Source organism: Ascaphus truei, chromosome 14, assembly GCF_040206685.1.
Source record: "Ascaphus truei isolate aAscTru1 chromosome 14, aAscTru1.hap1, whole genome shotgun sequence".
NCBI classification, from domain to species: Eukaryota; Metazoa; Chordata; class Amphibia; order Anura; family Ascaphidae; genus Ascaphus; species Ascaphus truei.
In genome coordinates this window covers 58,139,929-58,156,252 of record NC_134496.1, presented here as the reverse complement: position 1 = coordinate 58,156,252, position 16,324 = coordinate 58,139,929, and the positions used below count along the sequence as shown (strand labels likewise).

General features: G+C 43.1%; 1 protein-coding gene across 27 annotated transcripts in view; it reads right to left on the bottom strand.

Moving 5' to 3' along the window:
• The window catches only part of DLG1 (discs large MAGUK scaffold protein 1), a 257,330-nt gene that overhangs the window by 153,414 nt on the left and 87,592 nt on the right, over positions 1-16,324 (bottom strand). For 2 of the 27 annotated variants that reach the window (XM_075571149.1, XM_075571152.1), the window contains exon 1: positions 14,526-15,117. The exons of 21 other annotated variants lie outside the window; for them this stretch is intronic. In XM_075571149.1, the coding sequence (XP_075427264.1) occupies positions 14,526-14,759 (234 nt within the window). In that variant the 5' untranslated portion in view covers positions 14,760-15,117. Of the gene's footprint in view, positions 1-14,525; positions 15,118-16,324 lie in introns of those variants that run through there. 4 more of the 27 variants (XM_075571153.1, XM_075571155.1, XM_075571154.1 and 1 more) reach the window with 3 other exon arrangements.

Here is a 16,324-nt window from a genome sequence, read left to right as displayed (position 1 = left end):
GTGTATACACGTGTGTGTGTGTGTACACATGTGTGTGTGTGTACACATGTGTGTGTGTACACATGTGTGTGTGTACACGTGTGTGAAGGGGGGGAGGTGGTGGGGAGTTGGAAGGGGGGTGGGGGGAGGTGGGAAGGGGGTGGAGGTGGTGAGGAGGTGGTGGGAGGTTGTAAGGGGGGAGTGAAGGGAAGGTGAAGGGGGGGTGAAGGTGGGGGTGGAGGGGAGGTGAAGGGTGGGGGTGGAGGGGAGGTGAAGGGGGGGGTGGAGGGGAGGTGAAGGGGGGGGGTGGAGGGGAGGTGAAGGGGGGTTGGAGGGGAGGTGAAGGGGGGGGTGGAGGGGAGGTGAAGGGGAGGTGAAGGGGGGGGGTGGAGGGGAGGTGAAGGGGGGGAGTGGAGGGGAGGTGAAGGGGGGGGGTGGAGGGGAGGTGAAGGGGGGGGGTGGAGGGGAGGTGAAGGGGGGGGGTGGAGGGGAGGTGAAGGGGGGGTGGAGGGAAGGTGAAGGGGGGGTGGAGGGGAGGTGAAGGGGGGGTGGGGGGGGTGAAGGGGAGGTGGGGGTGAAGGGGAGGTGGGGGGTGAAGGGGAGGTGAAGGGGGGTGGAGGTGAAGGGGGGGTGGAGGGGGGGTGGAGGTGAAGGGGGGGTGGAGGGGAGGTGAAGGGGGGGTGGAGGGAGGTGGAAGGGAAGGGAAGTGGAGTGAGGGGAGGTGAGGGGTGGGTGAGGGGAGGTGAGGTGAAGGGGGGTGAGGGGAGGTGAAGGGGGGTGAGGGGAGGTGAAGGCCGCTCCCTCACCCGTCCGGCCGCTCACTCACCCGTCCGGCCGCTCCCACGTGGATCTGAGGCGGGAGGCAGCTTGTTGTGGCCGCTCCCCCGCTGTGTCCCGGGCGCTCGCTCGCTCCGCTGACTGTAGCGGCGCCGGGGGGGGGGGGGGGGTGGAGGGGAGGTGATTTGAAGGGGGGTGAGGGGTGGGTGAAGGCCGCTCACTCACCCGTCCGGCCGCTCCCACGTGGAACTGAGGCGGGAGGCAGCTTGTTGTGGCCGCTCCCCCGCTGTGTCCCGGGCACTCGCTCCTCCGCTCACTGTAGCGGCGCCGGGGGGGGGGGGGGGGGGGTGTTTGAAAGCGCGGGAGACACGGGGAGAGGAGGACGTGCGCGCGGGTGTGGAGGCTGATTTCGGGGAGGAAGAGGCGGAGGCGAAGGCGGGTATGTGAGCCCCCCCCCCCCCGGGTTATACAATGCTGCTAATGTACACCCCCCCCTACTGTGTGTGTGTGTGTGTGTCCCTGTGTGTGTGTGTGTGAGAGTGTGTGAGAGTGTGTGAGAGTGTGTGTGTGTGTGTGTGTGTGTGTGTGTGTGTGTGTGTGTGTGTGTGTGTGTGTGTGTGTGTGTGTGTGTGTGTGTGTGTCCCTGTGTGTGTGTTTGTGTCCCTGTGTGTCCTTTGGGCCGTCACTCCGCCTCAGGCCAATGAGAGGTGTGCGGGGGCGGCCCAAGGGACCAATGAGATTTCCCCTAGGGACACCGGACATCCAGCAGGCAGGCAGGCTGGCAGGCTGGCATGCATGCATGCAGGCAGGCAGGCAGGCAGGCAGGCATACAGTGCTTTCACTAATATAGTATAAGATATACACGCACCAGAATATACAGGTAAACCCCGTTATAACGCGCCTCGCTATACCGCGATTCGGTTATAACGCGGTTTTCCCGTGGCTCCCGTTTAAAAAAAAAAAAAAATTAAAAAGTAATTTTTTTTTTGCTCACTGCACACACTCACTGCCCACACTCACTGCCCACACTCACTGCTCACACTCACTGCTCACACTGACACACACTGCACACTGACACACACTGACACACACACTGCTCACACTGACACACACTGCACAGACACTGCTCATTGCTCACACTGCACACACTGACACTGCTCATTGCTCACACTGACACACACTGCTCACACTGACACACACTGCACACACTGCACACACACTGCTCACACTGACACACACTGCTCACACTGACACACACTGCTCACACACACACACAGCAAGGTAACCCAACCTCTGTGGTGCCTCTTCAACATTAACCCCCTCACAGCCAGGGGAAAGGGTGTCCGAGCGTCCGGTGTGTCCCCCTCCCCTCTAGGTTGGTGTTACGGCCCGGGGCGGGGGGTGGGACGTCATTGTGCTGTGTTGGGGTGGTGGGGCCCTGCGCTGCGGCTGAGTGGCAGGACGACCCTGCGCTACGGCGGGCCCTGTACTGCTGCGCGAGGGCCCTGTGCTGCGGCGGGGGGGGGGGGGGTTAGCGGTCTTCCGGAGACTGTGCTTACCTGTCTCCAAAGCAGCACATCCCGACAGCGATCACTTTAGGAAACTTATGCAGGCACCCCTCACGTTCGCCGTGCGCGTGCGCATGCGCCGTGCGGCTCGTGAGGTGTGGATGTTGCCTGCCAGTTCCCTCTGCTCCTCCTGAAGCGGGGACCGGAGGGGCATCCCCCTCCCATCCCGCGGCCTGTCACGCGGTGACAGGGGGAAGCAGGGACCGGAGGGACATCCCCGCTCCCATCTCCTGTCCCGCAGCCTGTCCCGCGGTGACAGGGGGAAGCGGGGACCAGAGGGACATCCCCGCTCCCATCTCCTGTCCCGCAGGGTGAATATGCGCTAAAGCGGCGGCCATTTTTTTTCCCGCGACCCCGTTAGTAACGCGGTGGTCTCGGGGTGGACCCCGAGGACCGCGTTATAACGGGGTTTACCTGTATAAGGTCTTCAGTATTTGTTGATACCTTTTTTTATTTGGACCAAGAATTTGTGTCATGGGACAAGCTTTCAAGAGTTTTCCTCTCTTCCTCAGGTCAAGCAATACCATAAATATATACACACATATACATACACACTGTGTGTGCGTGTCTATGTATGTGTGCGCATGTTTGTGTGCGTGTGTGTATGTGTGCGTGTGCGCATGTATACGTGCGTGTGCGCATGTTTGTGTATGTGTGAGTGTGCGCATGTATGTGTGCGTGCGCGCATGTTTGTGTGTGTATATGTGTGCGTGTGTGTGCGCATGTGTATGTGTGCGTGTGCATGTGTGTGTGCGCATGTACATGTGTATGTGTGCATGTATATGCGTGCGTGTGCATATATATCTATATCATACACACACATACATACACACCTGAGCTCCGCAGGGCCCTGTGCCTGCAAAATGTCTCTGTAAAGTGCTATGTAAAACTAGCAGCGCTATACAAGAACAAGCCATTATTAATTTTAATAACACACACATTGAATTGTACACATTCACACAAAATTAAATATACACATTGTTTACAGTATGATATATATACAGATTTGATTTTAAATAAGTTGTTAATACAGTATTTAACATTAACTACACACGTGCAATGGAATAAGGTTGAATTCATTCATTCTGAGCTACACTCTTCTGCTGCTCTGACAATTCTGTGGGGAAGATCATGTGACCAGGCAATGACTGATACATTTGTGCTCATGCACGTGCACGGCTGTGGAGGGGGCAGGACTCACAAAGGGGTGTGCCAGAGCCTGTTACAGAAAAGGAAGGGGTTGTGCCTTTCTAAAGGGTTGCTATAGAAACAAAAATGCTGTTTTTTTAGAATACATTACAAATTGTCTTTCAAAGTTGTTTTTTACAAAAAAAAAGAAAATGCTACAAGTATTTTCTCACAGTACAGAACTGATTTATTAAAAAAAAAACACACATGCAGGATATTGACTGAACTGCAGCTTTAAATGAATACAGTAAATCTTTAAACCATAAAATGTTAGGAAGGGGAGAGGCGAAGTTTAATACAGCTTAATTTTAAGTAAAACAAGTAATAAAGTGAACAAATTGTTTTTCTATTCTCCTCTAATATTAGTCTCTAAAAGCAAAGACATCAGGGATACGACATGAAATCAAATAAAGATTACCAGAAAAAGAACCAAAACCTGTACAAATGGTCAGTCTCAGCACGAAACTGCTCTCCAACTCAAATGGTAAAGAGCACAGATCTTCAACTGGCGGCCTGCAGTCTTGATGTGGTCCTGCTAATTTCATACTAGTTGCTTAGGCAGCCAAGTGCCGTTTTTAACACAGAAAGTCACTTGTAAGTTAAGGTAATGTAAATCTATATGGTACAAGTGTTATAACGGCTTGCAGGATTTTACTATTTTAGTCTTTAAATATACATAAAATTACATTACAATAATCAGACAGCCCTTCTGCGTCTACATGTTTCCAGATCTGGCCCCTTTGGAGAACTAATGGAAGAACTATGGTATAGAACATTCAGTCTCAGCACTTTACTACATACTGTAATACTGCCATGGTCAGCAATCTTACTTACCAATATGGTTTGGGGTCAAACTCCATCGTGACAAAACAGATTTTTCATTTGGAAACACAATGCAGATATAAGAATATCTGAGTAAGTGGTTAATTGCAGAACCCAAATTAATGTTTGCTAGACACTGAATATTGCATTAATGTTATAGTGCAGCTGTGCGCAAACTGGGGTGTGTGAGACTATTGGGGGGGGCGCAGGGCGGTTAGATTGCACGAGGCCTCTGTAAAATGTACTTACCGGCTTCTTGTCCATGCGTCTCCATGGAAACGCGGTGTCAAATGACACCCGTTACCATGGAGACGCACCGTCAAATGCCACCGCGGATCACGTGACATCACATAACCCCGCAGCGTAATTTCACGAATCATTAGAGGTGAGGGGGGCGCGACCGAGGATGCAGCAGGTATGGGGGGCGTTGAAAGGTGTGTAGATGAGGCAATCTACATTGAGTCAATTGCTATACTACTGAAAAACAAACAAGTGTACCAGATAGTGTAAAAGTAAATTACATTACAGACCATCTCTGCCAAATACAAGGACAAAATAATAATGTAATTACTTGCAAAAAGTATCCAGTTACAAACATTTATTGTAATGCTGATTATACATGTATTTACAATGTACAGGTTTAGGTGCTGAGTAGCAAGACATTTGAGCATTTGTTAATTAATTAAGCAAAGTTAGCCCTGGTTATGCTGCATTTAAACATTTTGGAAATAGTTTTCTTAGCGTTGGTCAGAAGCAATATAACAAGACATTAACAGCAATAACCTTTTTTTTTTTTACACACCTAAATTTAGATCAGGTCTTTTTTAAGTGTAGTTCAAATTAAACAATATTGTTATGGTGACAAGTATAACGTACAGCTATTTTTCTATTTCAACTATTTTTGTCTGTAAAATTATTACGACAGTCATGAGTAGCAGGGAGCAACTTAGTTTACTTAAATTTGTCTGAAAGAAAAGTGGTCAATGCCTCATGTACTAAACATATTTAAGTAATAAACCACAATAGAAGAAAACCTGATGCCAATTTATTATAGAAATCAAGATTGAGAAAAAGAACACAATACAGAATCTGGACTGAACGGGTGAATGCATTGATTCTTAATTAATAGAATAAATTACTTTATGCTATATCCGTACTTACAGTATATTGATACAGAGGAAGGGGAAAAAAAACCCCAGTGTCATATCATCCAATAATATCTAATAAGGGGAAAAATAAATTCCTTCCTGACTCCAATAATTGGCAATCAGATTACTCCCTGGATTAGCATCCTTCCCATGTATACTTATTTGGTATATACCTGCAGAGCTTTCCCTTTCTATAAAGATGTCCAACTTTTTTTGAACAAATCTATTGTGTCTGCCATCACAGTCTCCATGGGTAAGGAATTCCACATTTTAACTACCCTTACTGTACAGAACCCTTTCCTTTGTTGCTGGCGAAATCTCCTTTCCACCAACATTAAGAAATGCCCCTAAGTCTTTGTACTGCCCTTAGGATGAATAGTTTATTTGAAAGCTCTTTGTACTGTCCCCGGATATATTTATATAGTTATCATATCCCCTCTTAGACGCCTCTTTTCTAATGTAAATAAATCTAATTTAGCTAGCCTCTCCTCATAAGTTAGATCATCCATCCCCTTTATTAATTTGGTCGCTCTTCTCTGCACTCTCTCTAGTTCCATAATGTCTTTTCTAAGGAGTGGTGCCCAAAATTGGACTCCATATTCAAGGTGTGGTCTTACTAATGCTTTATAAAGGATTATAATTATGTTTACTTCCCTTCCATCCATTGCCCGTTTGATGCAAGATAAGATCTTGTTTGCCTTTGCAGCTACTGCATGACTTTGGGCACTATTGCTAAGCCTGCTGTCTACAAGCACTCCTAAATTCTTCTCCATCAAGGATTCCCCCAATATATCCCCATTTTACTTATAAGTCGCCTGTTTATTCTTGCTTCCCAAATGCATAACCTTACATTTATCTGTATTAAACCTCATCTGGAGGTCTGGAGGGGGGAGGGGAATGAAACAGATAATTAACTAAATGGAATACAAGGGGTTATGGAGGTAGAATGGGGGCAAGTGTGAGTTTGACAAGCAGTGAGACACCGATAGTAAATACAAATAATACTAGAAAACTTCTAAAGACTAAACCAAGTGGGCGCAGAAAGGAAGGAGCAGATAAGATAATAGTACAGGCTAAAAAAAAAACTGAAATGCATGCTTGCTAATGCAAGAAGCCTGACAGAAAATGGGGGAGCCTGAATGCTTGAATTAATAGCTGAAAGGGAGCAGTATGATATCATACTGTAGGCATTACTGAAACATGGTGGGATGAGACTCATGACTGGACAGTTCATTTAGAGGGTTATTACCTTTTTCGGAAGCATCGAACAAATAGAAGGGGAGGTGGAGTATGTTTATATGTTAAACCGGATCTAAAACCTATTATAAGGGATGATGTCTATGAAGGGAATGATGAAAATGTAAAGACTTTGTGGATAGAAATTAGCAGTGGAGGTAAAAGTATAAAGAAAATGTTTGTGGAAATATGCTATAAACCACCAAATATCTGTGAGATTCAGGAAACTAAAATACTCTTGCAAATAGGGATGGCATCAAAACTGGGTCATGTTTGCATAATGGGGGATTTTAATTATCCAGACATAGACTGGGGCAATGAGATTAACATTACAACAAAACGAAACAGGTTTTTGGGGGTGCTTAAAGACAATTATATGACCCAAATTATTGAGGAACCAACCAGGAGAGGGGCAGTACTGGATTTGGTAATATGAAACAATGTAGAAGTAATAACAAATATTCAAGTCCTGGAACATTTGGGTACCAGTGATCATAACATGGTCTCATTTGAAATAAATTATCAAAAAACAGATTACTTGGGTTCAACAAAGACCTTAAACTTTAGAAAGGCAGATTTTAATAAACTGAGGTCTAATCTATAAGTAATACACTGGGATGATGTTTTTGCAGGGAAAAATGTAGAAGATAAATGGGCAGTCTTTAAAACATTGTTAGAAAAGCACACTTATCAGTGTATACCATTGGGTAATAACTATAAAAGAAAGAAGTCAAAACCAGTGTGGCTAAATAAACAGGTAGGGGAGGAAATGGACAAGAAGTGGAAGGCGTTTAAATTCTTTTTAAGTCAGAAGGGACGGAGACATCGTATCAGAATCATAAGGAATGCAACAAAAATTGCAAAAGGGCAATCAAATTAGCAAAAATGGATAATGAAAAAAGGATTGCAATAGAAAGTAAGGTCAACTCTAAAATGTTCTTTAAGTACTTTAATAACAAAAAAATGAGAAAAGAAAATATAGTGTGAGATGGGTAGGCAGATTATTGGAGATAAGGAAAAAGCAGAGGTATTAAACAAATTCTTTGCCTGTGTTTACCAGGGAAGAATCAAGTTCAATAGTAGTGCCGCAGGAGGAAGCCACAACCTCCATATTAATGAACAATTGTTAACGGAGGAAGAAGTTCATAAGCGACTTGAAAAAATTAAAGTAAATAAGGCACCTGGCCCCGATGGCATACATCCAAGAGTTCTCAAGGAGTTAAGCTCAGTAATAGCCAAACCATTACATTTAATATTCAAGGACTCCATTTCCACAGGCTCAGTACCACAAGATTGGCGTAAAGCAGATGTGGTGCCTATATTTTAAAAGGGAGCTAGATCACAACCGGGGAATTACAGACCTGTAAGCTTGACTTCAATAGTGGGGAAACTACTTGAATGTTTAATACGGGATAATATTCAGGAATACCTAATGGAAAACAACATTATTTATAATAGCATGGATTTATGAAGGGATATACCAAATAAGTATACATGGGAAGGATGTTGATCCAAGGATTAATCCGATTGCCAATTCTTGGAGTCAGGAAGGAATTTCTCTTTCCCCTTATGAGATATCATTGGATGATATGACAATGGGGAATTTGTTTGCCTTCCGCTGGATCAATAAGCAAGTATAGATATATGATAAAGTGTCTGTTGTCTAAATTTAGCATAGGTTGAACTTGATGGACACACGTCTTTTTTCAACCTCATCTACAATCTATCCTTGATAAATCCATGCTATTACTAATAATTTTGTTTTCCATTTCGTATTCCTGAATATTATCCCATATTAAACCTTCAAATAGTTTCCCCACTATTAAAGTCAGGCTTACAGGTATGTATTTCCCCAGTTGTGATCTAGCTCCCTTTTTAAATATAGGCACCACATCTGCTTTACACCAATCTTCTGGTACTGAGCCTGTGGAAATGGAGTCCTTAAATATTAAATGTAATGGTTTGGCTATTACTGAACCCAACTCCTTAAGAACTCTTGGATTAATGCCATCGGGGCCCTGGTAAACACAGAAGCAAATAATTTGTTTAATGCCTCTGTTTTGTCCTCATCAATAATCATCCTGCCCATCTCACACTGAACGGGTCCTATATATTCTTTTCTGATTTTTTTGTTATTACGGTACTTAAATAACTTTTATATAATATATATTGTCATAGTTTCCATACATCTCCACTGTCCACATTGTGCATGTTCTCCGGCATCTATGCTCGTGATAAAAAAAATATATATATATTATTACATAACTGAATCCGCAATCCCCCTGCTCTAGACTTTCTCACCACCAATGCATAAAGCAAACTTCCCACATTGATAATTTCCAAGAAGAAGACAAAAAGTTAAGATCAATCAACAATCAATTTAACGAAACAGCAGGGGTACACTTCTGCTCATCCTTAGTCAATCATGCTCCAATTTCTGCATTCCAATATAGAAAGTAGAATGTACAACCATAAAGTACTAGAGAAGTACCAGGTTTCTCTCCCCTCCCCAGAGATGCACTCAGTCATTTTATACAGAATTGGAATTCTGATTTTCTATTCCTGCAGCCTAAAGCCATGGTAATATGAAGTCAACGCTTTACAAAATAGCTGACATTCACAGTGATGTAAACTCATTTTAAATTAGGGCATTTACAACCAACAAAATAAAAATTGTAGTTTAAAAAATAAATTGTACATCAGTAACATAACGGGGATTTTGGCAGTTCCATAAAAATGTGCACATATCCAAAAAACGTGAACCTGCCATTAGCAAAACGTAATATCTTCCTGCATTGTTGGTGGTTAAATCCAAACAATATAAAAATAAAGGGGAAAAAACACTTTCATTACACATCCATAAATAATGAATACAATTGCTGTAGAGAAATGTGATCGGGTATGAAGTATCAATGTGTTCAAAGCGTTTCATTCAAAGAAATCTGCAGGTCCTATTACAATAGAGCAAGTATCATTTTCTCCTTTAAAATGGGCAGTGAGAAGCTGAAACAACATTAAAAATGTATTACAGGTATATTTGATTCTAGTTTGTGTGATGCTTTAGGTCAGGGGTGCGCAAACTGGGGGGCATGCACCCCCAGGGGGGACAGGAGATTTTGCTGGGGGGCGCAGGCGGTTTTAGAGGCCCCGCACGCTTTCCCCCAGGCATTTAATTAAATGCTGGGGGATCGCGTGACGCCCCTGCAATACTCCACTTACCGGGATTTAGCCGGCTGTGTGACGCATCACCATGACCCCACAGCGTCATTCATTTTGATGCGGATACAAGGTGGGGGGAGGGGGGGCGCGAGAGCCGGGGAAGGAAAGACAAGGCGCCGCAGCTTCAACAGTTTGCGCTCCCCTGCTTTAGGTTATTGTTTTGATATAAATAGGCAAGCACAATGAAAAAGGACTGTGGGAATTCTGATTATTCCAGATCACCATAGAGAAAAAGAATTGAGCAGATTAGGAGCAATGGAAGCAGTTTTTTTCTCTCCCCCATACAGGTTTGAAATACGGTGTCTCCGAAGCTGAACACTGTTAATTTCAGCTCTTGGGACCCCTTGCTTCCGGAGATACTTACCTTTGAAGGGGGTGCCGGTATATCCTGCCGTTTTCAGCCCCCGGTCCTATGGGCCAATAGGAAGCCACACTGGTTGACGTCACTGCTTCCTATTTGCCCGTAGGGCCCCGGAGCTTGGAAAAGCAGTCATATAGTAACACCTGGAATGACTACCAGCACCCCATATGGAGGTAAGTACTTCTGAAATCAGGGGGTAACCCAAGCTGAAATTAATAGGGTTGCAATAGCTGTGCTGTGCATTCATTTTGTATTAGGGGGGGGGGGGGAAACGCGCTTGGATCTCTTTAATATTACCAGTTTTCATTTTACAACTATGGCCAACAGAATAATGGTAATAATGATGCAAGTTATTATCAGGTACGTTTAGCAGTTAGGGGTTAAATAAACCAACTGCAAGCTTTCACTTTGAACTTTGGCAACACTTGTTCAAGATCTCCATTATTAATGCGGGGATCTAGCAAGACGTGGCAGAAAATGTGTTTCTTATTAGAGAAAGAACTTATAGAGAGTAAAGAAAACACTATTACCTTTCCAAAATGTGATGACTATTATAGGAATATATTTGCTTTGATATAGTCAGATATGAAAAACTATAAAGTGGTGTAATGAAAATAAATGGTGGGGAATATCAAGTAGTTTAATCAATCTGGTACTTCAGGGGTTAATATGGCTACAGATTGATTTGAAAAAAATACAAAGAAATGTTTTATGGCTTGTTAAACCCTTGAGAGGGGTGACCAACCAGGTCACGACTTTGTTAGAGGATTGTATTAAAATGAAAAAATTATGGGCCTGCCAGTAATTCATAAGCGTAAGAATTAGAGAATTGTAATTGTGACCAGTAGACGAATGCAATAAGGTCAAAACGACAAAAGTTGAGATTTTTCTTCTTCTAAGTCGTAAAAAACGCCAAATCTAGCAGCTGATTTACGACAGGGGTGGGCTTATGTTGTGTCAATGGGAGAAGAATGGTATATAAATCTTGCCCATGAGTTATGAAATCAGAATTCAACAGAGGTGTGTTTTGGGATCAAACAAGTGAGTTCATCTTTCTACACCAGTGACCTCTCTGGGGAAACCTATGACATATGTAAATGTACTGTATAGTAATTACTGTTTCATGTTTTATCGTGTTATTTTAAGAAACTGTTCTGCATTTATTGTAATTCTATGTTCTTGTAATCTTTTTCTGTAATCTAAGCACTGTATAAATATTTTAAAGGGAGCTAGATCACAACCGGGGAATTACAGACCTGTATGCCTGACTTCAATAGTGGGGAAACTACTTGAAGGTTTATTAATACGGGATAATATTCAGGAATACCTAATGGAAAACAACATTATTAGTAATAGCATGGATTTATGAAGGGATATACCAAATAAGTATACATGGGAAGGATGTTGATCCAAGATTAATCCGATTGCCAATTCTTGTAGTCAGAAAGGAATTTCTTTTTCCCCTTATGAGATATCATTGGATGATATGACACTGGGGTTTTTTGTTTGCCTTCCTCTGGATCAATAAGTAAGTATAGATATAGGATAAAGTATCTGTTGTCTAAATTTAGCATAGGTTGAACTTGATGGACGTACATCATTTTTCAACCTCATCTACAATCTATCCTTCATAAATCCATGCTATTACTAATAATTTTGTTTTCCATTTCGTATTCCTGAATATTATCCCATATTAAACCTTCAAGTAGTTTCCCCACTATTGAAGTCAGGCTTACAGGTCTGTATTTCCCCAGTTGTGATCTAGCGCCCTTTTTAAATATAGGTGTAACTGCCGTGTCAGCTCCTTGTACTCCGGTGGACACATACTCTCGTGGGATTCAACACCAGGGGGTGGATCTGCGCGCATCCCCCTGACGCCCACAACAGGAGTGTGTTGGACTCTGCACACAGCTATTATCCACGGAGGCTCCAACGGGTGAATACAAGACTTTACTCATTGCCTTATTTTATCTTGCTTATTGTAAGTGTTCGTAATTCACATGCGTGTTTACTTTTTATATTAAAACACAGTATTAAGCTATGGGAGCCGTTATATATATATATATATATTAATAAGTAATGCTTTGGGGCTCCGATTGAACTGAACTGTTGCACACACTGTAGAGAGTAATTTACATTTCGGAAACATTTTGTTACAACAGATTTTTGTGTGCGCATCGTTTTCTCTATAATAAACATGGATTAGAGACCCTGGCAGATATGCATAAATGACATATTTTGCATACTTCTTGGGTGGTTGCAGCGGATAGACATGATTGCAATTGAGTAAGGGGTTAAAATTAACTCACTGAAGGCAACTTGCGGAGGAGAACGGCAAGTTAGCTAGAGTAGCCACGTGTATTAACCCTGGTTGCATATCTAATCATGTGCTCACTTGTGTGCTGTTTGTGATCGATGGTATATTGGGAGGGACTGAGTCGAAATATTGTTCATTTGAGAGACCTTTGTGAAGGTCAAAACTGGGCCAGTTTGAGAGCTGTGTATTAATCCTTGTCCCGTACGTATGCAGGTCACATGCTCATAGGTGCCCCGTATGTGACAGGTGGGTCTGGTGTGGAAGAAGACATTTTAAACAGTATTCTATACCTTCACTGCAACTAAAGCGTTTAACTTCCCGATTAGCTTGATTTCCAGGAAAGACACTTTTATATCACGGAGTCAACATTTCCATTCAAATAGGCCAGAATTTGATCATTCTTTGTGTCTCTTGTAACAAGGTAACCTTGTGTTTAAATACCTTTGGGAGATAATAAAAATAATAAAGTTTTTTCATATAGTGCTTTTCTACCAACGGGACTCAAAGCGCTTCACAATTACAGTATACAGGCATACCCCGCTTTAAGTACACTCACTTTAAGTACACTCGCGAGTAAGTACATATCGCTCAATAGGCAAACGGCAGCTCGCGCATGCGCCTGTCATCACGTCCTGAACAGCAATACCGGCTTCCTACCTGTACCAAAGCTGTGCGCAAGCGGGGAGACTATAGAGCCTATTACACATGCGTTATTTACATCAGTTATGCATGTATATGACGATTGCAGTACAGTACATGCATCAATAAGTGGGGAAAAGGTAGTGCTTCACTTTAAGTACATTTTCGCTTTACATACATGCTCCGGTCCCATTGCGTACATTAATGCGGGGTATGCCTGTAGTGTGCGGTACGCAGCATATAGAAATATTACAGACAGTCCCTGCCCAGATGAGCTTACAATCTATGTTTTTGGTACCCGAGGCAAAGGGAGATAAAGTGACTTGCCTAAAGTCACAAGGAGCCGACACCGGGAATTGAACCAGGTTCTCCTGAGTTTTCATTTCATAAGAATAAATAACCACTGAAAGTGCAAAGAAGTTTATTCGACTTATTCTGTTTGCAACTGTATTTCTGGCCCTTCTTAATAGGTTATTTGAGCAATCCCCATTGTGACATCAGTTTCAGTTCTCTACTGTGAACCCTGTAATATACGCTCACAAGATAAACAGATTAAACTGCAGAGATAGAGTTAAAGATTAATATCAAGGAAGGATCAGGTGGAATGGAACAAAGAATAAGCACAAACTATATATATTTCAAGTATACATCAATTATCATTAAATTATGTATGGAACAGTCAGTCACTATAAATAACATAATAAAATTAATATACCACAATATCGGTGTTTATAATGTATGCACCAGTGAATAGAGATGTAAGCTGCAAGAAAACAAACACATTCTGAATGATTTCGGCTACAATGATACTAAAAGCATGTTTTAGCATTTCTGCAGTAGCACTCCAATGAATATACTTGTTTAGGCAGAAATTATGAACCACTGCCAAAAACCTTTAAACCAATTTAAAATAAACATTGTATATGAAACAAATGTACCAGGATGATCACTTTCTTTTGGACAAGAACCAGGACAAACAATAAAAAATAAAAGCGATATTCCATCACGTTAAGTGGATTGGAATATGGCGCATTTATGAAATCAAGAATGTATTTAATCTCAGGCCAAATATAGCACAATTTAGCTTTTACATGAGCCTAAATGAAAGATTTCGTTACAGATACATTATCGGAAATATTTTTATTTTTTTTGCATTGAACCTATGTAAACATTCAGTTTAAACCCAAACATGTATTTAAAGAAATTAATTTCAAAATTCCTCTAACAAATAATAATTTTTAAAAAAATCATGCCAACAAGTGGTTAGTTACCGGGGTGGAGCTGGCAGCTACGGAGATGCAGTCAATAAAGCCGTGTCGGCGAGTGAAAAAAGCCACGATTTGCTGCCATCGTGAAGGTTCAGGATCAGCCCTAAGCTCTTCTGCTGAGCTCTTCTTTGCCCAAGGCTTCTGTTTTGGGCCTACAGAGCTATGGCTGGAGCTAGTATTGCCTCCTCGATTGGCGCGGGAGTATAGAAGTGTGTTGTTTCCGAAAATGTAATTCATCTCTGCAGCTCTGCAGGTGGTTGCCGGGCAGTCTTACTCCTTTACCAGCTGCCGAGTGCTGAAGGATCAGCAAGAACTGCAGATAGAATTACAGCAGCAGCACATCCAAATCACTGAGCAAGAATCCTGGTGCCTTGCGTTCATTGTTTTCCCCTTAACAGTTTTGCCATGGAGCACATTATACCGGTTACATGTCTAAAAAGGTATTGTTCATTGCTGCAGTAAATTCAAAATAAGGGTAAAAAAAGCAATTAAATTTGCTTCTCCTCATGATTTTCTTGCCTCCAAGGTCTGCAGGGATGAAAAGCTGCTGTTCTTTTGTTAGCTGATAACTAGGCAGACTGAAAGCCAGGAAGTGAGGATGATTAGCAGGTAGGATGCTACAGTATACGCATTTGACTAGGAAGATCCACTGGGACTGCCTGGTTTAATGCACTGGGTGGAGAAAAGGTAGACCACAAATGACCAAGTTTCAATCACTGCCTGTAGTAAAATCCAATGACATTCGCACGGCTGGCTTAAATTATACATATGAACAGAACAAAACAGGGAAAATAGACTTTAATTGATCTAGTTCACAGACAGTTAAGCATTTTCAATTACACAGCAACAAAAATAACCCGATTGGAGCGTCAAGGAATTATTATATTTGCACTGATTTTTTTCTAGTTAAGCATTTTGTTTTCAGAAATAAGAACCTACTGTAATGGCAGGAAATACATTTTAAGGACATTTTCTCCAACATAATGTTGGTGAAATTGAGCCAAGAGAAACAAAAATGCCTCCAGAGGCATTCAGAGGAACGAGTGAAGGAACGCAGCATGCGCGTGTGGGAATTTAGCTAGGGTCTGGGGATAGAAGGGTGAGGACGGCAGAGAGAAAGCGGGGCATGCAGATCAAGAAGAGGAGGATAAGGCAGAGTTGTCGTTCCTGACCAGGTTGTCAGGGTCTGTAGCAGAGCTGAGAGAGGAGAGGGAGGAGCGTAAAGTGGACTCAAAGTCAGGTAGGTGAATAGAGCACAGGTTTCTGCAAAACCAGGGGGTAGATGGAGTTGGAGAAGGGGATGAGCGAGATAGAGAGAATGAGATGAGGTGATGGTCAGAGAGGAAAGGGGGAAATAGAGATATCGGAGAGAGAAGTTTTTAATGAAAACCAGGTTGAGGTAGTGGCCATCCTTGTGTGTGCTGGCTTCAGTCCACTGTTGAAGGCCAAAAGAAGAGGTTAGAGAAAGCGGGAAGCCCAAGGGAGAGAGGGGTCATCAATGTGGCAATTGAAGTCCCCAAAGAGAAGAACAGGGGAGTCGGAGGAAAGAAAGAAAGAGAGCCAGAATTCAAAGTGAGAGAGAAAGGCAGAAGGAGAATGAGTAGAGGAAGGTGGGCGATAGATGACTGCCACGTGGACAGGGAGAGGAGAGAAGATCTGCACAGTGTGAGCCTCAAAGGAGGGAAAAGCATGAGAGGGAGGAATAGGAAAGGTTCGGTAACGGCAGAGAGAGGAGAGCAGGAGCCCCACACCTCCACCCCTGCCATCAGGGCGCGGAGTGTGGGAGAAAGAAAGGCCACCAT